Source organism: the organism of the source record quoted next, unplaced genomic scaffold, assembly GCF_019419815.1.
Source record: "Pyrus x bretschneideri cultivar Hongxiangsu unplaced genomic scaffold, Pyrus_bretschneideri_v1 Contig5, whole genome shotgun sequence".
NCBI lineage: Eukaryota > Viridiplantae > Streptophyta > Magnoliopsida > Rosales > Rosaceae > Pyrus > Pyrus x bretschneideri.
Window position 1 is genome coordinate 10,963,688 of NW_025999787.1, and position 23,526 is coordinate 10,987,213.

General features: G+C 38.2%; 2 protein-coding genes across 2 annotated transcripts; both read left to right on the plus strand.

Annotated features, from left to right (window-relative positions):
• Positions 1–1,493: 1,493 nt before the first annotated feature.
• Positions 1,494–6,873, plus strand: LOC125470420 (cellulose synthase-like protein E1). The gene is made up of 8 exons (XM_048569404.1): positions 1,494–1,908; positions 1,995–2,316; positions 4,295–4,435; positions 4,733–4,864; positions 5,101–5,313; positions 5,427–5,654; positions 5,744–6,091; positions 6,175–6,873. The coding sequence occupies exons 1-8, from the start codon at positions 1,637–1,639 to the stop codon at positions 6,727–6,729; spliced, it is 2,211 nt and encodes a 736-aa protein (XP_048425361.1). The 5' UTR covers positions 1,494–1,636; the 3' UTR covers positions 6,730–6,873.
• Positions 6,874–17,811: 10,938 nt separating this feature from the next.
• LOC125470419 (cellulose synthase-like protein E1) lies at positions 17,812–23,458 on the plus strand. The gene is made up of 8 exons (XM_048569403.1): positions 17,812–18,177; positions 18,264–18,585; positions 20,851–20,991; positions 21,291–21,422; positions 21,658–21,870; positions 21,984–22,211; positions 22,335–22,682; positions 22,767–23,458. The coding sequence occupies exons 1-8, from the start codon at positions 17,906–17,908 to the stop codon at positions 23,319–23,321; spliced, it is 2,211 nt and encodes a 736-aa protein (XP_048425360.1). The 5' UTR covers positions 17,812–17,905; the 3' UTR covers positions 23,322–23,458.
• The last annotated feature ends 68 nt before the right edge of the window (positions 23,459–23,526 follow it).

Here is a 23,526-nt window from a genome sequence, read left to right on the forward strand (position 1 = left end):
ACTTACCATTAATATATCTTCTTTATGTGGATGTTTTGCTTGTTTGTTTCACTTGTGGCATGGGCACAAGAAGAATGAATGTCGAATGAGTGTCGATGACTGAGAGTGAAGATGAATACACTACAAGAAAAAGCTTCACTCGCTTCAGTGGTTTAAGCGTCTCTACTTTTGTTTATATCTTTAAACAATAGAAACAATGCTTCTACAAATTGGTGATCTGTTTGTTCTATTGTTGTAGCTATTGATGTCTAGAGACAGAACCAAGATGCGTCCCTCAGTTTTTCAGAATATTGCAATTAAGCTCTGGCACAAGTCTCGGTGCTTGCTGTCACACCTTCTCTTGCGTATTCAAAAGATATTTAGGGTTTTTAATGGGGGAATGTTTTTTATTGTGTGAAATTCGAGGGTAAACCAACGCAACCAACACTCCAAAACCAAAAGAGTTCATCGTGAAAATAAAGTGTTTAATCCCTTCATAACCCATCATATAGGAGAAAACGCACAAAACAACCAACAAAACTAGTAAGCATAGCCAACTCTGAGGAGGAACTGTACAAGAAACTAACTAAGCTACTAGTTGCATCAGGTAAACCAACAACAAAGCATCGCTACAATAAAAGACCTTGCGCACAAAAACCAACAACTAAGCTACTGGTTGCATCAGGTAAACCACACCAGTACCACCATGAGATACGGCAAAAGACACAAGCTCACAAAGAACAATTTAGTATGGACAACAGCCACACTACCATCTAGAAAAAACTCGTCTCACAAAAATTAAGCTCAATATCGTGCCAAACCCACACTACCCCAAACAACCTAAATAAACAAACTTAAATCGCTAAATTATGAGTACTGCTGTCACCACCTGAAGAGAGCCGCCATCAAACCAACTACATCTATTAAAAACAATTAAGATTAAAAAGCGAATCTTAAGAAGACTCAATCTCGAGCAATCCAATTAACTTCATAAACAGAGTGACTTTAGGTTTAGAGGAGTGGATTATATCATTGCTCTCGGTCACGTATGTCACTCAAAGTTGACAAATTGCTAGGTGGTAAAAGGTACCACACCAGTGACGAATGGATGATATCATTAGAGCTAGCTATATGTCAAGCCTTGTGAGCGTTGATCAAAACTTCAAAAGTCCAACTTGAGTTGGTACCGTTTGCACCCCCCCTCTCTCTCTCTCTCTCTCCCCTCTCCTCCTCTTTTAATATTAAAAAAATCTAATGAGGGTCTCTGAAAAAATAGGTGTTTTCATCAATTTTCTATTATCTTATATTTTTGGAACAATGTTTTATAATGTTTGTACGAAATTAACGTCAAAATATAAAGTGACCGAGAATTTATAAAGAGTCTCACTTTGAAAAAGTCAACGTACAATTTATCTTCCTCTCAAAAGCAATCAACCTCTAGATTGTAGAATGTTCAATGCATCTAATACAATAACATTACAAATTTGAATAATTCCAGTAGGTGCTTGTGCTATATAATATCCATTCTGCCATAGGTGGCTTACATCAATGGAGTAAATAATTGTCAACAATGTTAGGCTGTGGCTGACTCGTTCTCGGTTATTTTAAGAGAGAGAGAGAGAGAGAGCTGAGCTGAGCTCAGAGAGGTCTGAACTAGATGGGAAATGAAGGGTATTTGCCATTGTTCGAGACGAGGAGAGCCAAGGGAACAGTCCTGTATAGGGTTTTTGCAGCATCTATATTTGCAGGAATATGTTTGATTTGGGTTTATAGATTGAGTCACATACCAAAAGCAGGAGAAGATGGAAGGTATGGTTGGATTGGACTATTGGGTGCTGAGATATGGTTTGGTTTTTACTGGCTCCTCACTCAGGCCTCCCGGTGGAACCGTGTGTATAGGTACACCTTCAAAGATAGGCTATCTCAAAGGTACTTTCGTGTATGTATTTCTAACTTCATACTCATTTTTTTATATTTGTTATCCAACAAGTATCATTCATGAAATTTGAACTCAGATACGAGAATGAATTGCCGGGAGTGGACGTATTTGTGTGCACGGCAGACCCAACCATTGAGCCGCCGATGATGGTGATTAACACGGTTTTGTCAGTGATGGCTTATGATTATCCGCCGGAGAAGCTGAGCGTCTATCTGTCCGATGATGGCGGGTCGGAACTTACGTACTATGCTCTCTTGGAGGCTGCTGAGTTTGCAAGGCATTGGATACCATACTGCAAGAGGTACAAAGTGGAGCCAAGGTCACCTGCTGCTTATTTTGTCACAGTATCTGCTGATGCAATTGATGATGATCAGGCTAAAGATTTCTGGGTTGCTAAGGTACACAAATTTTTCTGTATTGGATCAAATTCAGAATTTGTGTAACTTATTATATTCGTGACAGCCCAAAAAGCCAAGAAGATAACGTAAAGATAACGACTAAATGGGTCCACTTATTTTTGTTTTTCCCAAAACAGCAAAGCATGAGTTATGGGTTTCCTCATGTGTAATGGTGAATGTTTTTAACCACTAAATCTAAGAGTTCTTATCTTTACTAATTAATTAAACTCCTTTTGTCAATCAAAAGAGGATGAAAAGACAAATTAGTCTTCTATCAACAAAAAAAAAAAAATGATGGGTAATGCTGTAATTTCACAAGTTCAAATTTTACAATTTTTTATTGAAACCTCACCTACATGTGATGTTAAAATACCTCCAATATTACAAAAAAACCTCCCACTCCCCCATGTTCTCTCTCTCCCTCTCTCCTTCTCATTTTCTAAAAAATGTGTTCATACACACGAAGTGTGTAGGCAAATGCTAGTAACTATTTTGAAAGCAGTATCTGTGGGATATATCAATTGAATATAACAAATTCAAAAGGGCGGGAGACTAAATATTTAGTTATATTTTGTAAATTATATGATATCATTGTGAATGATTGAATTATTATTTAAGTATTAATAACGTGCTTATTTTTTTTTTATTAATGACACATCATATAATTTATAAATTTGGTCTAAAAATTTGGTTTACTTAGCATTACTTAATTTGCAAGACAAAAGAGGATGAAAAGACAAAAGAGGGTGAAAAGACAAATTAGTCTTCCAACACAAAAAAAAATGATGGGCAATAATGTAATTTCACAGGTTCAAATTTTATAATTTTTTATTGAAACCTCACCTACCGGTGATGTTAAAATACCTCTAATATTTAAAAAAAAAAAAAAAAAACCTCCTACTCCCCCCCCCCCACATTCTCTCTCCCTGTCCCTCTCTCCCTCTCTCCTTCTCGTTTTCTAAAAAAATGTGTTCATATACAAAGTATGTAGGCAAATGCTAGTAACTATTATGAAAGCCGTATCTATGAGATATATCAATTGAATATAACAAATTCAAGAGGGCAATATGAGGGAGACTAAATTTTTAATTATATTTTGTAAATTATATGATATCATTGTTAATTATTAAATTATTATTTAAGTGTTAATTAGCGTGCTTATTTTTTTTTTATTAATGACACATCATATAATTTATAAATTTGGTCTAAAAATTTGGTTTACTTAGCATTACTCATTTTGCAAGACACCTTTCTTTTGTATCAAAATTTAATTATTGTTTTTGTAAATTAGGATTGTTTATAACATATCGTTTTATAAAAAAATAAAAATCAGCCATGAGTTTTTTGACAATTTTCAAGTTAGTATTTTGGTCATTGACCAAGAGGAATATTTTTTCATGTGTATCTGGAACAGTTGCTAAGAGTATGATTGAGATAATAATGTTCAAATGACACAAATTTTTTATTTATAATTTTATTCACTAAATTATTTGTATGAATGCATCTTAATAAAATTAAATGAAGTTGAAAGTAGGCCTAAACTGAAAATAATAAAATAAAGTATACTAGACCTAGTAAACAAGTGCAAGTGGTTTGTAATCTTTTTTTATTTATGAAAGGAAGTGGTTTGTATCTTTTTACGATCTCTTGTCACCTTTTTAATATTGCCTGTATATTAAAAAAGAAAATTATTATTGACATTCTAATAGTCTAATCGTCCGCGTCTAAAAAATTTAAAGTGCATAATTTATTTTTGAAGTGTCAATAATAATTTCTTTAGAAAAATATATCACCAAAACAATTAGCTGAGCATAATAATGGGCTTAGGATATCGTCCTTGGAGATAATTTATGCAAACAGCAATGAAGGTGTTCACATTTCAAAGTAATACTAACGGTAGTAAAATAAGTTTGGGCAGTCCAGCCCAATTTATATTGATTAGTTCACTAATACCTGTTTTCTGAAATTTTTGCTACAGAAATCATACAAAGAAATGGAGAATCAAATCCAAAATGCAGTGAAGCTAGGCAGGATTTCAGAAGAAGTACGATCAAAATGCAAAGGCTTTTCTCAGTGGGATCCAAATTCATCCAGACGTGACCATGACACCATTCTTCAAGTACGTATGAAACTAATTTGACACTCAAATGATCTCTTTTAAAGAAAAAAAATGCAATTCATGGTCATAGACTCATAGTTAACAACTACGACAACAACAAAGACTTACTCTATTAAATGGAGTTGGCTGTATGTCCTAGAACAGCAATGCGCTCGATTTTGTGTCAAGTTATTCGTTCGCTTCAAGTACTCCATGTCTTTTCTCAGATCATAGTAAAACAGTGGAAAGAAAAAACAAAGTTAAACTATTCCACTACTGTCTGATATTTGATGTGTACTAATTAAACGCTTCTTCCAGATTCTAATTGATGGGAGGAACCCTAATTCAGGAGATGTTGAAGGGTGTGTATTGCCAACTTTAGTGTATTTAGCTCGGGAGAAAAGGCCTCAACATCACCATAACTTCAAAGCTGGCGCTATGAATGCTCTGGTAATTATAAACTTACATCTATCCGGTGGTTTTTTTTTTTGGTACAAGAGAGACTAAAAGGGTGAGGATGTGTACGATAGACGTTCCCACCTGACCCTCGCAAAAGCAGGGAGCCTTGTTGGTTTGGGATCGCCCTCAGAGACCAAAAATGTTGCTTCCAAAACCATCCAATTTAGAGTGTTTATTGATATAATAATCATTCACTGTTTGTTATGTGATCCTTAACATTAATGCAGATTAGGGTGTCTTCAAACATTAGCAATGGCCAGGTCATTCTTAATGTAGACTGCGACATGTATTCGAACAACTCCATGGCCATACGTGATGTGCTTTGTTTCTTCATGGATGAAGAAGAAGGCCAAGAGGTTGCCTTCGTACAGTTCCCACAGAATTTTGAAAATATAACTAAGAATGACTTATATAGCAATTCTTTACGCGTAATCTCCGAGGTGAGTAGATGTAAATGGAGTTACAAGACTGTAGAATTGAACTTATTTTAATTGGAGTTTCATGTTAAATTATATTGGACTTTATAGTTGACATGTTGGAGTGGGGATTGAAGGTGGAATTCCATGGCTTGGATGGTTATGGCGGCACTCTATATGTCGGAAGTGGATGCTTTCACAGAAGAGAGACTCTTTGTGGGAGAAAGTTTATCAAGGGATCTAAGATTGATATGAAATGGGAGTTCAATGGACAAAGAGAAGAAAGTAGAATTCATGAGTTAAAAGAAAATTCAAGAAGTCTTGCAAGCTGTACATTTGAAGAGAACACTCAATGGGGAAAAGAGGTCTCTCTCTCTCTCTCTCTCGATCACACACACACACACACACACAACTGCACACTAATTTGAGCTTGATGAATTTCTATAATTTGCAGATGGGATTGAAATATGGATGTCCGGTAGAAGATGTGATCACAGGGCTATCAATCCAATGCCGCGGTTGGAAATCAGTGTATTGCAATCCCTCAAGGAAAGCTTTCTTAGGAGTAGCCCCAACCACGCTAACTCAGACGCTTGTGCAGCATAAGAGATGGACAGAAGGCGATTTCCAGATTTTGCTTTCTAAATACAGCCCTGCATGGTATGCACATGGAAAAATTAGCTTTGGTCTTCAACTTGGATATTGTTGCTACTGCTTCTGGTGTTCGAATTGCTTGGCAACGTTATTTTATTCGATTGTCCCTTCCCTTTACCTCCTCAAAGGCATTTCCTTATTTCCACAGGTACTGTTTTTGTATCACAATATGCATAATTTTTTTGCAACTTACTCAATGTTTATAATAAGGGTTTTGCTTTCTGGATTTAGGTCTGGAGCCTGTGGCTCATACCATTTGCATACGTGATAGTTTCGAAGTACACTGGGAGTTTTGTTGAGTTTTTGGGGTCTGGTGGCACAATCTTAGGTTGGTGGAACGATCAACGAATTTGGCTTTACAAGAGAACAAGTTCCTACCTATTTGCCTTCATTGACACCATTTTAAACTCGCTTGGATATTCTGATACAGCATTCATAATAACATCTAAGGTGGATGATGAAGATGTGTCAGAACGATACAAGAAAGAGGTTATGGAATTTGGAGATTCGTCGCCAATGTTTACCGTGCTTGCAACACTAGCAATTCTCAATTTGTACTGCTTCCTTGGGTTTTTAAACAAAGCAATCTCTGGAGAAGGAATGGCAGAAGCTTATGAGAAAATGCCTTTGCAAATTCTTCTGTGTGGGGTTTTAGTTCTTCTCAACCTACCATTATACAAGGCCCTTTACCTAAGGAAGGACAAGGGAAAGCTGCCAAGCTCTGTAGCTTTCAAATCAATTGCATTTGCAGTGTCTGCTTGTATCTGTTTCCAATATTTATATTAAAAGAAATGTGCTATTAGAACAATTAGAAATTGTTATTACCCCCGATTGAGGGTCTACCATGAGGATTTCAGGGCTTAAGATGACTTCCTGAACTCTACCCTAATGAGATATTATGTGATTTTATTCCTATTTCAACCAAAGAAATGTGATTGTTCATCCTCTTTCTTGCTCCATGGCTTGCTCCATGCCATTTCCCTATGCTATTCTGAAAATTATGAGTTTGGTACTATTAAACAATTAAAATGCATGTAATAAACATGTTGGAATAATGGTAGGCTAGTCAATTTTCTTGTTCAAAGTTAGGCAAGTTAGGTTAGTCAAGCAAGATAGGTAAGTTAGGCAAAATTAGGCTTATGTTCTTTTTCTTCCCTATATATATGTTTCATCTTGTAATTGTTTCATCAAGCAAATATACAAAACCATCTTCAATACTTCTCTCTCATGGCTTAAACCCTAGAACCCATGAAACCCTAGCAGGTTCATATTTTATCATGGTATCAGAGCACCGTTTCTGGTGACTCTGAATACCCCACCTATCTTCAACGCTTCCGCACCACAACCAACAACATCGTCATCATGAGTGATTCAGGAACCAACACAAAACCATTAGAGATGGCTACTGATCTCTCGAACCCGTTTTTATTACATCCCTCTGATCAACCTAGGAACATCTTGGTCTCCAAAACCCTTCAAGGAGACAACTACAACACATGGAGCCGTGCTATGCGCATCAGTCTAAGTGCTAAGAACAAGCTAGGTTTGGTCGATGGAACCATTGACTCACCTGCTGAAACAGATAAACAATTTGCATTGTGGCAACGATGCAATGACATGGTTCTCGCATGGATCCTGAATTCTGTACATGAAGACATTGCAAGCAGCGTTTCCTACTACACTTCAGCAGCAGATGTGTGGGCTGACTTGCGTGATCGTTTCTCTCAAGGCAACGATTCACGTGTTTACCAAATTAAGAGAGAAATTGTTGAGCACAGACAGGAGCAACAATCGATCTCAGTCTACTACACCAAACTAAAGGCATTGTGGGATGAATTGACGTCCTATCATGAGCCCTCAACATGCACTTGTGGGGGTTTGAAGAAGATCAATGAACGTGATGAAAAGGAAAGAGTGATGCAGTTTCTCATGGGATTAAACGAGTCCTATGCCGCAGTACGTGGGCAAATCTTGTTGATGCAGCCACTTCCCGACACTCGGAAGGCATACTCTCTTGTTTTACAACAAGAGAAACAAGTGGAGGTATCTCTCACTCGTCATAACAACAGTTTGCATGCGATGCATTTGACAAGCCATAGGGAATCTGCTGCACAACGAGGTAACTCCTCTATTAAATGCTCATATTGTGATAAAAAATATCATACCGTAGATCGGTGTTTCTATCTCAATGGCTTTCCATCGGGGCACAAATACCATGGCAAAAAGATGATTCCTCCTAACAAGAAGAAACCTGCGGCTAATCAAATAAAGACTGGCAGTGAAGTCGCCACAGTCACGGATCAGCACCATCATGAAACCAACGGTGCCAGCCCCAAGTTCACTCCTGAAGAGTACAACCAAATCATGGCCATGCTCAAGAAAAACAACTTAGATGGTAATCCTCACCATTTTGCAAACGCCACAGGTACTCTTACACCTCTGTCTAAAATGTCAGGAGCCTTACCACAGAAAAACCTATATTGGATCATTGATAGTGGGGCAACGGATCATATATCTCCTTCACCTCACTTGCTTCACAAGAAATCTATGTGTGATTATGTACAAATGCCGAATGGGGGAAAAGCCATTATAGAATCTGTTGGTTCCGTCCAAGCAACTCCTCTTCTTAAACTTGATGATGTGTTACATGTTCCAAATTTTCAAGTTTATTTGTTATCCGTTAGCAAACTCACTGAGTCTCTACAATGCATAGTGATTTTCTTTCCTACTTTTTGTGTGATACAGGACATGGCTACGAGGAGGACGATTGGCCTGGGCAAGCGATATAATGGGCTCTATTACTTGTCGTCAACACAAAATCCTCATTTAGCTCACAATGTCAACCGTCATTCAAACCTTTGGCACCGAAGGTTAGGACATCCCTCCACCGGTCCCTTACAACTTTTGACCAAGCAAGTTCCAACTATTATGTTTGATTCTAGCCATTTGTGTGACATTTGTCCCCTTGCTAAACAAACTCGTTTGTCTTTTCCGTCAAGCTTTATTTCATCTCAAGCACCTTTTGATTTAATACATTGTGATATTTGGGGACCCCATCGAGTCAATTCTCATTCGGGGGCTAGATATTTTTTGACTATTGTTGATGATTATTCACGATTTACTGGGATCCATCTTATGCGTTTAAAATCTGAAACACAAGGGTTGTTACGTTCTTTTATTGCTTGGGTTCAAACACAATTCAATCGCATAATCAAGACGATTAGGGCAGATAATGGGGCTGAATTCATTTCTTTACGTTCTTTTTTTGATAGCAAGGGTATTGTGTTTCACACTTCTTGTCCTTCTACTCCCCAACAAAATGGGGTCGTTGAAAGAAAACATCGCCATCTTTTAAATGTTGGGCGAGCACTTCGTTTTCAAGCCAATTTACCTTTAATTTTTTGGGGAGAAAGTGTTCAAACGGCATGTTATTTAATCAATCGCTTACCCACACCACTCCTCCATCACAAAACCCCATTTGAGCTTTTACATTGTACACCTCCAGATTTTCATCACTTGCGTGTGTTTGGTTGCTTATACTATGTCACAAATCTCACTCCCACACACAAGTTTGATCAACGTGCTCGGAAATGCATATTTGTTGGATATCCTCTTGGTCAAAAGGGGTACCGTGTTTATGATCTCACTACCCACAAATTCTCCACCTCCCGTGATGTGATCTTTCATGAGGACACCTTTCCCTTTGCTTCCCAACCCCCAGATCACCAACCTGACAGTGTTGTTCTCCCCCTTCCCCTTGATACTACCATCGACTCACCTGCCCCTACCACCACTACCATCCCCCTTCCATCCCACGACACACCACAAGACCCACCACAAGTCACACCCCCTATCCATGCCACCAACCCTTCCTCGAACCCTCTCATCACCGAGCATGCTCCCTCCCCTCTTCCCCTTGCCATTCGCCACTCCAACCGTCCTCCAAAACCCTCCGTACGACTTCAGGGCTATCATTTATATCATGTACACTCTCTTGCTCCCAGTGCCATCTCCTCTTCCATGTCAGGTACACGTTACCCTTTATCTCACTATGTTTCTTATGCTCATCTTTCTTCTTCACACCGTTCTTTTGCTTGTGCTATTTCCAACATTGTTGAACCTACTACCTTTGAGCAAGCTAATAGTGATCCTGCATGGCAAGCCGCCATGCAAGCTGAACTCCTAGCCTTGGAACAAAATCAGACTTGGACTCTCACTCGTCTCCCTCCCGGGCATCGAGCTATTGGTTGTAAATGGGTTTACAAGGTCAAGTATCATTCAGATGGGTCTGTCGAGCGTTATAAAGCTCGCCTTGTTGCCAAGGGTTTTACACAACGTGAAGGTATCGATTACAAAGAGACTTTCGCCCCAGTTGCCAAACTTATTACCGTCCGATGTCTTTTGGCCGTAGCTTCTGTTCGTCATTGGTCTATCCACCAAATGGATGTTCAAAATGCCTTCCTCCATGGACATCTTGGGGAAGAAGTCTATATGCAACTGTCTCCTGGTCTTCGTCGTCAGGGGGAGCACAATGTATGCCGACTCAACAAGTCACTTTACGGGCTTAAACAAGCCTCTCGAAGCTGGTTTCACAAATTTTCCACTGCTATACACCGAGCTGGGTATCAACAATCCAAGGCCGATTATTCTTTGTTCACCAAGGTACGTGATCACTCATTCACAGCTATACTAATCTACGTCGATGACATGATCATCACAGGCAATGATGAAGAGGCCATTCGTGATCTCAAACAGTTTCTTCACACTCAGTTTCGAATCAAGGATCTGGGACCATTAAAATACTTTCTCGGCGTAGAGGTGGCTAGGTCTTCTCAAGGTATTTCTATCTCACAACGGAAATACACGCTTGACATTCTTGATGACGCCGGCTTACTGGGTGCCAAACCTGCAAAATTTCCCATGGAAGAAAATTTGAAGTTATCTCCAACGGAAGGGCAAGTTCTTCATGATGCCTCGAAGTATAGGAGACTTGTTGGTAAACTTATTTACCTTACTATCACTAGACCGGAAATTTCATATGCAGTTCATGTACTCAGCCAATACATGCAACAACCAAGAAAACCACATTTAGATGCAGTCCATCGTCTCTTGCGATACTTGAAAGGGGCACCTGGACAAGGACTTCTATTTCCTTCAAAGGGGGACCTAATCTTGGCTGGATATTGTGATGCCGATTGGGCTCGATGTTCAATTACAAGGAGATCTGTCACGGGTTATTGCATATTCCTTGGAGGAGCATTGGTATCTTGGAAGACTAAGAAACAAACCACCGTTTCTCGATCTTCAGCAGAAGCAGAGTATCGTGCCATGGCCTCTGCGACGTGTGAGCTTACATGGATGAAATACTTGTTGGCTGACTTACGAGTTGATCATCATGTGCCAGCAAAACTGCATTGTGACAATCAAGCGGCTCTTCATATAGCAGCCAATCCCGTGTTCCACGAGCGTACCAAACACATAGAAATCGATTGCCATGTTGTTCGTGAACGTATTCAATCAGGGGTTATCACGACAGCCTACGTTCGTACTGGAGCACAGTTGGCTGATATATTTACCAAGCCGCTTGGACAAGGGATGTTTCACTCATTACTTGGCAAGATGGGTATGATTGACATTCACATTCCACCTTGAGGGGGAGTATTAAACAATTAAAATGCATGTAATAAACATGTTGGAATAATGGTAGGCTAGTCAATTTTCTTGTTCAAAGTTAGGCAAGTTAGGTTAGTCAAGCAAGATAGGTAAGTTAGGCAAAATTAGGCTTATGTTCTTTTTCTTCCCTATATATATGTTTCATCTTGTAATTGTTTCATCAAGCAAATATACAAAACCATCTTCAATACTTCTCTCTCATGGCTTAAACCCTAGAACCCATGAAACCCTAGCAGGTTCATATTTTATCAGGTACCATAGTATTAGAATATGTTCATATAAAAGACTACGCGGCGTGCAATCCCGGGAATACCAAGTTAATCATCTATCTTAAACTCATTAGAAATATTAAGCTACTATCAAATCATTAAGTAGGCCGTCTACTTGCTACTTTTTCAGGTGGTTATACTAGTCTAGCATTTTCTTGTGCCTTTGAAGCCAAGAATGCTTTCAGAATTATTGAAGCCATGAGGCCGACTACACTAGAATGATGAACTTACAAAAAACATGGTTTGATCCGAATTTCGGAGGATTGCAAAGACTGAGGCAATTAGGACTATCAGAAATGGAGTTTATACGCATCACTAACTAGGCGAGGATATGTCAGAGGGGAATGAGCTAGAGGTTTTGCAGATTGTGTTGCCTAATTTTGATCAATGTAAAGATTGTGCGTTGTGCAGGAGGAAAACTTTGATAGGGTTTTTCATGTTACTGGGAAGAAGATCAAGCACTGATCTGACAAGCTTTCGACAATAGAATTTATATTAAGATGATACAATAAACTAATTTAAAACAGAGAGACAACATTATTTTGATCCTAAACAAAATTTTAGTTCACAAAAATACCTTGTGTGAAAGAGTTGAATCTAAAGAGCTTTCCATGCTTTAATACGAAAATTTGAAACAAGTACAAGCAACCACAGCAAATGCCATAGCGAAGGTGGCTGGAATTGTTCCTTAGGTAAAGTGCTTGGTACAAGGGTAGGTTGATGAGAATCAGAGCCCTGCATAGCAGAATTTGCAAAGTCAATGTATCATAAACTTGTGCTATGCCCTTCCCATTGATTGCTTCCTCAAGAAACCCAGCAAAGCAGTACAAATTGAGTAATGCAAGTCTTGCCAATGAGGTAAACATTGGAGAAGAGTCCCCGAATTCCATAATCTCTTTCTTATGCGGTGTGACACATCTTCATCAGCCACCTTGGTGGTTATTACAAATGTTGAATCACCATATCTAAAGGAGTGTAGAATGGTGTCAATGAAGGCAAAGAGATAGGAGCTCATATGCGCTGCTCGTTCCACCAACCTAAGGTTGTGCCACCACACCACAAAAACTCCACAAAGCACCAAGTGTACTTTCCAATGATCACATATGCAAATGGTATGAACCATGCTTGAGATCTAAATTCACAAAACAAAACCCATTTGACATCAAATATATACTAAATAAATATTTAGAAGGTAACTGTTTGTTCACTTGGTCTATTAGGTTAATTTTTGTCTGAATGTGTTATCTGAATCTAACAAGCTAATGCATGCAAGCATACATGTACATATGGTGTCAGCCATGAGCTTCATATCTAAAAACAGAACAGATATTCGTTTGAAATATTGAGAAGTAAGGTTGATCTTGAGATTTTGGGGGTCATAAGCAAAACTTAAATGAGGCCCCTAAAATCATAGTTGGTCTGCATATGGTTTTTTATTTGAAACAAATAGGTATAGATATATAGCTACATTACCAATTTGGATCACAGATTCATGGAAGGAGCCACATGATTACTGACCCATCAATTAGTTTTGGTAATTAAATAAGGTACAATTGCAAATGTATATAAGAAACATGTCATTGTGCAATTTTGTGGCAAATTAATGAGAATAAGGACTTAGAACCATACCTGTGGAAATAAGGATGTGGCTCTAAGGAGGTAAAGTGAAGGATGAATTGAGTAAACTAGTGTTGCCCAGCAATTTGCAGCCCAAAAGGAGTATCGAAAATACCCAAGTTGATGGCTTAAACTCATCTTTCCATAGGCATACCATGCAGGAACTTTGAAAGCAAAATCTGGAGGTTACCTTCTGACCATCTCTTATGTTGCACAAGCATATCAACTCATAACACACCCTCTCATATGTGGTCAATTTTCAAGCCTACACGTGGACAACAAATTGGGTGAATGTATGAGCACGTGTTGCCTTTGGGCTTTCAAACCAAGGACAACCTGCTTTAATACCACGAAGAATTTGGGATTCTCTCATAAACCAATTAGCAATACATAGAGTAGTCCATTGTCTTATAAGCCTTACATTGATCTATCCCTTACTGATGTGGGACACTTTGTTCTCAAATCATCAACACTCAATAATTATGTATATGTTTGTTATATTATATAGGGTAAATCTAGATAGACTAAATTTGTAAACTAAATAACATGAAAGTTGATGATTGAATTTTGACTTAAGTAATTATTAACATGCTTATTTCTTATTGATAGCACATCATTTAGTTTGCAAATTAGTCTACAAATTTAGTTTACGTACAATATTATATAACAAGTTAACTTGTTTAAGACAAGAAAAAAAATAAAAAAAGTAGGTACCTTGGAAACCAAAGGTCTTGATGGAGAGATTTTTCAGTGTGATCGGTATATGGGACGGTATATCACGTGTTACTAAACAAATGGTGGGATATGTGTGTTAAAAAGTTAATAATTTAAAAGGTAAAATTTCTCACTATTTATATAAAAACACGTGGTGTACCCTCGTGTTCCAGGCATAATGAAAAATGACGGGGTTTGGAATATCACCACAACCTTCAACACTGATTCCCCTCCGTTGCCTATACTCCTCGACCGTATAAAAGGTGTCAGCAGTATTAAGGTGCTGCTTTTCTGGCATGTTGCCTTGGGGCTTACAAGAGGTGCCATGAGTATTGAGGTCCTGCGTTTCATACGTGCTGCCTTGAGCAGTATACTCCTCGACTTTCCCGACCTTCTAAGAGGTGCCATCAGTAGTAATTTCCCTCTTGAGGTCCTGCGTTTCACATGTGCCACCTTGAGCAGTAATTTTCCTCCGCTTCCTCCTATACTTCGTGACCTTGCTGGCCATATTTGAGGTGTCTTGACCAGCATCAGCACCACCACCAACACCAACAACATCCAACCCACTGAAACAAACAACACAAAATTATTCAAGTTTTTCAATCACCTCTCGGCTGGGTAACTACTAACTACTAACAAATTTTAGCAAGTTTAAATTCGTACCCATAATTCCCCACATGAGAGAGAGAGAGGGGGGAGAGAGAGAGAGAGAGAGAGAGAGAGAGAGCAAGAGCGAGAGGGTTACCTTCTTCTTGTCTGACAACGGTAAGAATTGGAGTCATCAGAGCGCATCGCCATATTTGAGATAGTTAAAGCTAGGGTGTTTGAACTTTGGTAGCAATCATGATCACGGTCGAATTTTTGACCAAGTAGGGTTTTTTTTGTTGTTGTTTTTAATTAGGTTTCTGATCGCAGGCGGCCTAGTTGATAATCTGATTCTGCTCACAGGCAACAATATGTTTTGAAAGATAATTAAATAGACCTCCCTGTATATAGATCTCTGACTTCAATCTTTGTTCATGTACAAAACCCTAGTTGCATTAGGATATTACATATTAGGCTTCATTTGGCAGCTCGAACTGTACTGATTATTTATGTCAGATATAATAAATAGCCACCGGATAGTACTGACTAAATTAATCGGGCGTTTGGTGCAGAATCGGACTAATAACCGTATTATGTATACTATGTTCGGTACTGAACAGATAAGAAATGGGAAGAAAAAAAAAATTGACAAATCTTTGTTTCTTTGTTTGTTGAGATCCTAGACGAAGCGCCGAAGAGTCTGCGGTGGAGGAAACAGAGAGAAATGCAGCGGCGGAGAAGAGGGAGGGAATTCCTACAGTAGCCAGAAGAAAATGCAGGGAGAGAACCGAAGAGTCTGCGGTGGAGGAAGTAGAGAGAGATGCAACAGCGGAGAAAGATGCAACGGCGGAGAAAGATGCAGCGGCGGAGAAGAGGGAGGGAGATCCTGCGGTAGCCAGAAGAAGATGCAGGGAGAGAAGAGTCTTGTTCTGGGTGGTTGGATGGAACTTGCTGGTGGTGGTGGTTCATGGTGGCTGGCGGAGGAATTAGGTTTTGGGATTTGTGGGATTCTTTGGTTTCTTGGAAGCTACTTGGAATTTTGGGGAGTTTTGATTGGGAAAATGGAGGGAGTGTGGTTGGTTTTTGTAAGCAGAGAGAGCAGCTGGGAAGAAGAAGAGAGAGAGGGGAAACGAAGAAGAAGAACAGAGGGAGGAAGAGAGCCTCGACTAAATTGTCCCGTGGTTTTGGATAGTATAAGGAAGCGGGTATTCACCGGATAAAATAGGTGAGTCGGATTATTTAATCTGATGGCTATTTAATACGAACAGACACCAAACACCGTACTTCGTATAATTAGTACTATTTGGTGCTTTATATGGTGTGCCAAACGAGGCCTTAGTGTCTTGTTGACCGTTTCCCCTCCTTTCCTCCTCAGTTTAGGGGGATCTACGTGCATGGCCCCACTTTAGTTGTTTTCCTATTCAGTTTGTTTTTGCTCACCATTAATACCCATGGATTTAACAATTGATTGGCAATCTAAACTTACCATTAATATATCTTCTTTATGTGGATGTTTTGCTTGTTTGTTTCACTTGTGGCTTGGGCACAAGAAGAATGAATGTCGAATGAGTGTCGATGACTGAGAGTGAAGATGAATACACTACAAGAAAAAGCTTCACTCGCTTCAGAGGTTTAAGCGTCTCTACTTTTGTTTATATCTTTAAACAATAGAAACAATGCTTCTACAAATTGGTGATCTGTTTGTTCTATTGTTGTAGCTATTGATGTCTAGAGACAGAACCAAGATGCGTCCCTCAGTTTTTCAGAATATTGCAATTAAGCTCTGGCACAAGTCTCCGTGCTTGCTGTCACACCTTCTCTTGCGTATTCAAAAGATATTTAGGGTTGTTAATGGGGGAGTGTTTTTTATTGTGTGAAATTCGAGGGTAAACCAACGCAACCAACACTCCAAAACCAAAAGAGTTCATCGTGAAAATAAAGTGTTTAATCCCTTCATAACCCATCATATAGGAGAAAACGCACAAAACCACCAACAAAACTAGTAAGCATAGCCAACTCTGAGGAGGAACTGCACAAGAAACTAACTAAGCTACTAGTTGCATCAGGTAAACCAACAACAAAGCATCGCTACAATAAAAGACCTTGCGCACAAAAACCAACAACTAAGCTACTGGTTGCATCAGGTAAACCACATCAGTACCACCATGAGATACGGCAAAAGACACAAGCTCACAAAGAATAATTTAGTATGGACAACAGCCACACTACCATCTAGAAAAAACTCGTCTCACAAAAATTAAGCTCAATATCGTGCCAAACCCACACTACCCCAAACAACCTAAATAAACAAACTTAAATCGCTAAATTATGAGTACTGCTGTCACCACCTGAAGAGAGCCGCCATCAAACCAACTACATCTATTAAAAACAATTAAGATTAAAAAGCGAATCTTAAGAAGACTCAATCTCGAGCAATCCAACTTCATAAACAGAGTGACTTTAGGTTTAGAGGAGTGGATTATATCATTGCTCTCGGTCACGTATGTCACTCAAAGTTGACAAATTGCTAGGTGGTAAAAGGTACCACACCAGTGACGAATGGATGATATCATTAGAGCTAGCTATATGTCAAGCCTTGTGAGCGTTGATCAAAACTTCAAAAGTCCAACTTGAGTTGGTACCGTTTAAACCCCCCCTTAATATTAAAAAATCTAATGAGGGTCTCTGAAAAAATAGGTGTTTTCATAAATTTTCTATTATCTTATATTTTTTGAACAATGTTTTATAATGTTTGTACGAAATTAACGTCAAAATATAAAGTGACAGAGAATTTATAAAGAGTCTCACTTTGAAAAAGTCAACGTACAATTTATCTTCCTCTCAAAAGCAATCAACCTCTAGATGGTAGAATGTTCAATGCATCTAATACAATAACATTACAAATTTGAATAATTCCTGTAGGTGCTTGTGCTATATAATATCCATTCTGCCATAGGTGGCTTACATCAATGGAGTAAATAATTGTCAACAATGTTAGGCTGCGGCTGACTCGTTCTCTGTTATTTTAAGAGAGAGAGAGAGAGAGAGAGAGAGAGAGAGAGAGAGAGAGAGAGCAGAGCTGAGCTCAGAGAGGTCTGAACTAGATGGGAAATGAAGGGTATTTGCCATTGTTCGAGACGAGGAGAGCCAAGGGAACAGTCCTGTATAGGGTTTTTGCAGCATCTATATTTGCAGGAATATGTTTGATTTGGGTTTATAGATTGAGTCACATACCAAAAGCAGGAGAAGATGGAAGGTATGGTTGGATTGGACTATTGGGTGCTGAGATATGGTTTGGTTTTTACTGGCTCCTCACTCAGGCCTCCCGGTGGAACCGTGTGTATAGGTACACCTTCAAAGATAGGCTATCTCAAAGGTACTTTCGTGTATGTATTTCTAACTTCATACTCATTTTTTTATATTTGTTATCCAACAAGTATCATTCATGAAATTTGAACTCAGATACGAGAATGAATTGCCGGGAGTGGACGTATTTGTGTGCACGGCAGATCCAACCATTGAGCCGCCGGTGATGGTGATTAACACGGTTTTGTCAGTGATGGCTTACGATTATCCGCCGGAGAAGCTGAGCGTCTATCTGTCCGATGATGGCGGGTCGGAACTTACGTACTATGCTCTCTTGGAGGCTGCTGAGTTTGCAAGGCATTGGATACCATACTGCAAGAGGTACAAAGTGGAGCCAAGGTCACCTGCTGCTTATTTTGTCACAGTATCTGCTGATGCAATTGATGATGATCAGGCTAAAGATTTCTGGGTTACTAAGGTACACAAATTTTTCTGTATTGGATCAAATTCAGAATTTTGTGTAACTTATTATATTCGTGACAGCCCAAAAAGCCAAGAAGATAATGTAAAGATAACGATTAAATGGGTCAACTTATTTTTGTTTTTCTCAAAACGGCAAAGCATGAGTTATGGGTTTCCTCATGTGTAATGGTGAATGTTTTTAACCACTTAATCTAAGAGTTCTTATCTCTACTAATTAATTAAATTTTCTTTGTCAATCAAAAGAGGATGAAAAAACAAAAAATCTTCTATCACACAAAAAAAAATGATGGGCAATACTGTAATTTCATAAGTTCAAAATTTTCAATTTTTTTATTGAAACCTCACCTACAGGTAATGTTAAAATACCTCCAATATTAAAAAAAAAACCTCCCACTCTCCCATGTTCTCTCTCTCCCTCTCTCCTTCTCATTTTCTAAAAAAATGTGTTCATACAAACAAAGTATGTAGGCAAATGCTAGTAACTATTTTGAAAGCCGTATCTATGGGATATATCAATTGAATATAACAAATTCAAAAGGGCGGGAGACTAAATATTTTGTTATATTTTGTAAATTATAAGATATCATTGTTAATGATTGAATTATTATTTAAGTATTAATTAACGTACTTATTTTTTTTATTAATGACACATCATATAATTTATAAATTTGGTCTAAAATTTTGGTTTACTTAGCATTACTTAATTTGCAAGACAAAAGAGGGTGAAAAGACAAATTAGTCTTCTAGCACCAAAAAAAAAAAATGATGGGCAATAATGTAATTTCACATGTTCAAATTTTACAATTTTTTATTGAAACCTCACCTACAGGTGATGTTAAAATACCTCCAATATTAAAAAAAAAAAACCAAAAAAAAACCTCCCACTCCCCCCCTCCACGTTCTCTCTCTCTCCCTCCCTCTCTCTCCCTCTCTCATTCTCATTTTCTAAAAAAAAGTTTTCATACACACAAAGTATGTAGGCAAATGCTAGTAACTATTATGAAAGTCGTATCTATGTGATATATCAATTGAATATAACAAATTCAAAAGGGCAATATGACGGAGACTAAATATTTAATTATATTTTGTAAATTATATGATATCGTTGTTAATGATTAAATTATTTTTTAAGTGTTAATTAATGTGCTTTTTTTTTTTTATTAATGACACATCATATGTGACATCCCACATTGCCCAGGGGTGATCCTTAAATGTATATTCCCATCCCTACCTAGCACGAGGCCTTTTGGGAGCTCACTGGCTTCGGGTTCCATGGGAACTCCGAAGTTAAGCGAGTAGCGCACGAGAGCACTCCCAGGATGGGTGACCCATCGGGAAGTTCTCGTGTGAGTTCCCAGAAACAAAACCGTGAGGGCGTGGTCGGGGCCCAAAACGGACAATATCGTGCTATGGTGGTGGAGCGGGCCCGGGAAGTGGTGCCCCCCGGGCCGGGATGTGACATCATATAATTTATAAATCTAGTCTAAAAATTTGGTTTACTTAGCATTACTCATTTTGCAAGACACCTTTCTTTTGCATCAAAATTTAATTATTGTTTTTGTAAATTAGGATTGTTTATAACATATCGCTTTATAAAAAAAATAAAAATCAGCTATGAGTCTTTTGACATTTTTCAAGTTAGTATTTTGGTCATTGACCAAGAGGATGTTTTTTTTTTTTATGTGTATCTGGAACATTTGCTAAGAGTATGATTGAGATAATAATGTTCAAATGACACAAATTTTTTATTTATAATTTTATTCACTAAATTATTTGTCTGAATGCATCTTAATAAAATTAAATGAAGTTGAAAGTAGGCCTAAAGTGAAAATAATAAAATAAAGTATACTACACCTAGTAAACAAGTGCAAGTGGTATGTAATCTTTTTTTATTTATGAAAGAAAGTGGTTTGTATCTTTTTACGGTCTCCTGTCACCTTTTTAATATTGTCTGTATATTAAAAAAGAAAATTATTATTAACGCTCTAATAATCTAATCGTCTACGTCTAAAAATTTTAAAGTGCATAATTTATTTTTGAAGTGTCAATAATAATTTCTTTAGAAAAATATATCACCAAAACAATTAGCTGAGCATAGTAATGGGCTTAGGATATCGTCCTTAGAGATAATTTAGCGAACAGCAATGAAGGTGTTCACTTTCAAAAGTAATATCAACGGTAATAAAATAAGTTTGGGCAGTCCAGCCCAATTTATATTGATTAGTTCACTGATACCTGTTTTCTGAATTTTTTGCTACAGAAATCATACGAAGAAATGGAGAATCAAATCCAAAATGCAGTGAAGCTAGGCAGGATTTCAGAAGAAGTACGATCAAAATGCAAAGGCTTTTCTCAGTGGGATCCAAATTCATCTAGACGTGACCATGACACCATTCTTCAAGTACGTATGAAACTAATTTGACACTCAAATTATCTCTTTTAAAGAAAAAAAAATGCAATTCATGGTCATAGACTCATAGTTAACAACTACGACAGCAACAAAGACTTACTCTATTAAATGGGGTTGGCTGTATGTCTTAGAACGGCAATGGGCTCGATTTTGTGTCAAGTTTTTTTGTTCGCTTCAAGTACTCCATGTCTTTTCTCAGATCATAGTAAAATAGTAGAAAGAAAAAACAAAGTGAAACTTTTCCACTACTGTCTGATATTTGATGTGTACTAATTAAACGCTTCTTCCAGATTCTAATTGATGGGAGGAACCCTAATTCAGGAGATGTTGAAGGGTGTGTATTGCCAACTTTAGTGTATTTAGCTCGGGAGAAAAGGCCTCAACATCACCATAACTTCAAAGCTGGCGCTATGAATGCTCTGGTAATTATAAACTTACATCTATCCGGTGGTTTTTTTTTTGGTACAAGAGAGACTAAAAGGGTGAGGATGTGTACGATAGATGTTCCCACCTAACCCTCGCAAAAGCAGGGAGCCTTGTTGGCTTGGGATCGCCCTCAGAGACCAAAAATGTTGCTTCCAAAACCATCAAATTTAGAGTGTTTATTGATATAATAATCATTCACTGTTTGTTATGTGATCCTTAACATTAATGCAGATTAGGGTATCTTCAAACATTAGCAATGGCCAGGTCATCCTTAATGTAGACTGCGATATGTATTCGAACAACTCCATGGCCATACGTGATGTGCTTTGCTTCTTCATGGATGAAGAAGAAGGCCAAGAGGTTGCCTTCGTACAGTTCCCACAGAATTTTGAAAATATAACTAAGAATGACTTGTATAGCAATTCTTTACGAGTAATCTACGAGGTGAGTAGATGTAAATGGAGTTACAAGACTGTAGAATTGAACTTATTTTAATTGGAGTTTCATGTTAAATTATATTGGACTTTATAGTTGACATGTTGGAGTGGGGATTGAAGGTGGAATTCCATGGCTTGGATGGTTATGGCGGCACTCTATATGTCGGAAGTGGATGCTTTCACAGAAGAGAGACTCTTTGTGGGAGAAAGTTTATCAAGGGATCCAAGATTGATATGAAATGGGAGTTCAATGGACAAAGAGAAGAAAGTAGAATTCATGAGTTAGAAGAAAATTCAAGAAGTCTTGCAAGCTGTACATTTGAAGAGAACACTCAATGGGGAAAAGAGGTCTCTCTCTCTCTCTCTCTCTCTCTCTCTCTTTCTCTCTCTCTCTCTCTCTCTCTCTCTCTCGATCACACACACACACAACTGCACACTAATTTGAGCTTGATGAATGTCTATAATTTGCAGATGGGATTGAAATATGGATGTCCGGTTGAAGATGTGATCACAGGGCTATCAATCCAATGCCGCGGTTGGAAATCAGTGTATTGCAATCCCTCAAGGAAAGCTTTCTTAGGAGTAGCCCCAACCACACTAACTCAGACGCTTGTGCAGCATAAGAGATGGACAGAAGGCAATTTCCAGATTTTGCTTTCTAAATACAGCCCTGCATGGTATGCACATGGAAAAATTAGCTTTGGTCTTCAACTTGGATATTGTTGCTACTGCTTCTGGTGTTCAAATTGCTTGGCAACGTTATTTTATTCGATTGTCCCTTCCCTTTACCTCCTCAGAGGCATTTCCTTATTTCCACAGGTACTGTTTTTGTGTCAAAATATACATATTTTCTTTTGCAACTTACTCAATGTTTATAATAAGGGTTTTGCTTTCTGGACTTAGGTCTCGAGCCCTTGGCTCATACCATTTGCATACGTGATAATTTTGAAGTACACTTGGAGTTCTGTTGAGTTTTTTGGGTGTGGTGGCACAATCTTAGGTTGGTGGAACGATCAACGAATTTGGCTTTACAAGAGAACAAGTTCCTACCTGTTTGCCTTCATTGACACCATTTTAAACTCGCTTGGATATTCTGATACAACATTCATAATAACATCTAAGGTGGATGATGAAGATGTGTCAGAACGATACAAGAAAGAGGTTATGGAATTTGGAGATTCGTCGCCAATGTTTACCGTACTTGCAACACTAGCAATTCTCAATTTGTACTGCTTTCTTGGGTTTTTAAACAAAGCAATCTCTGGAGAAGGAATAGCAGAAGCTTATGAGAAAATGCCTTTGCAAATTCTTCTGTGTGGGGTTTTAGTTCTTCTCAACCTACCATTATACCAGGCCCTTTACCTAAGGAAGGACAAGGGAAAGATGCCAAGCTCTGTAGCTTTTAAATCGATGGCATTTGCAGTGTCTGCTTGTATTTGTTTCCAGTATTTGTATTGAAAGAAATTCGTTATTAGAACAATTAAAAATTGTCACTGCCGTCAATTGTCCATGAGGATTTCGTCTTAAGATGACTTCCTAAAACCTATGTTTATGTGATTTTATTCCTACTTCAAGCAAAGAAATGTGATTTTTCATCCTCTTTCTTGCTCCATGGCTTGCTCCATGCAATTTCCCTATGCTATTCTGAAAAGAGTGAGTTTGT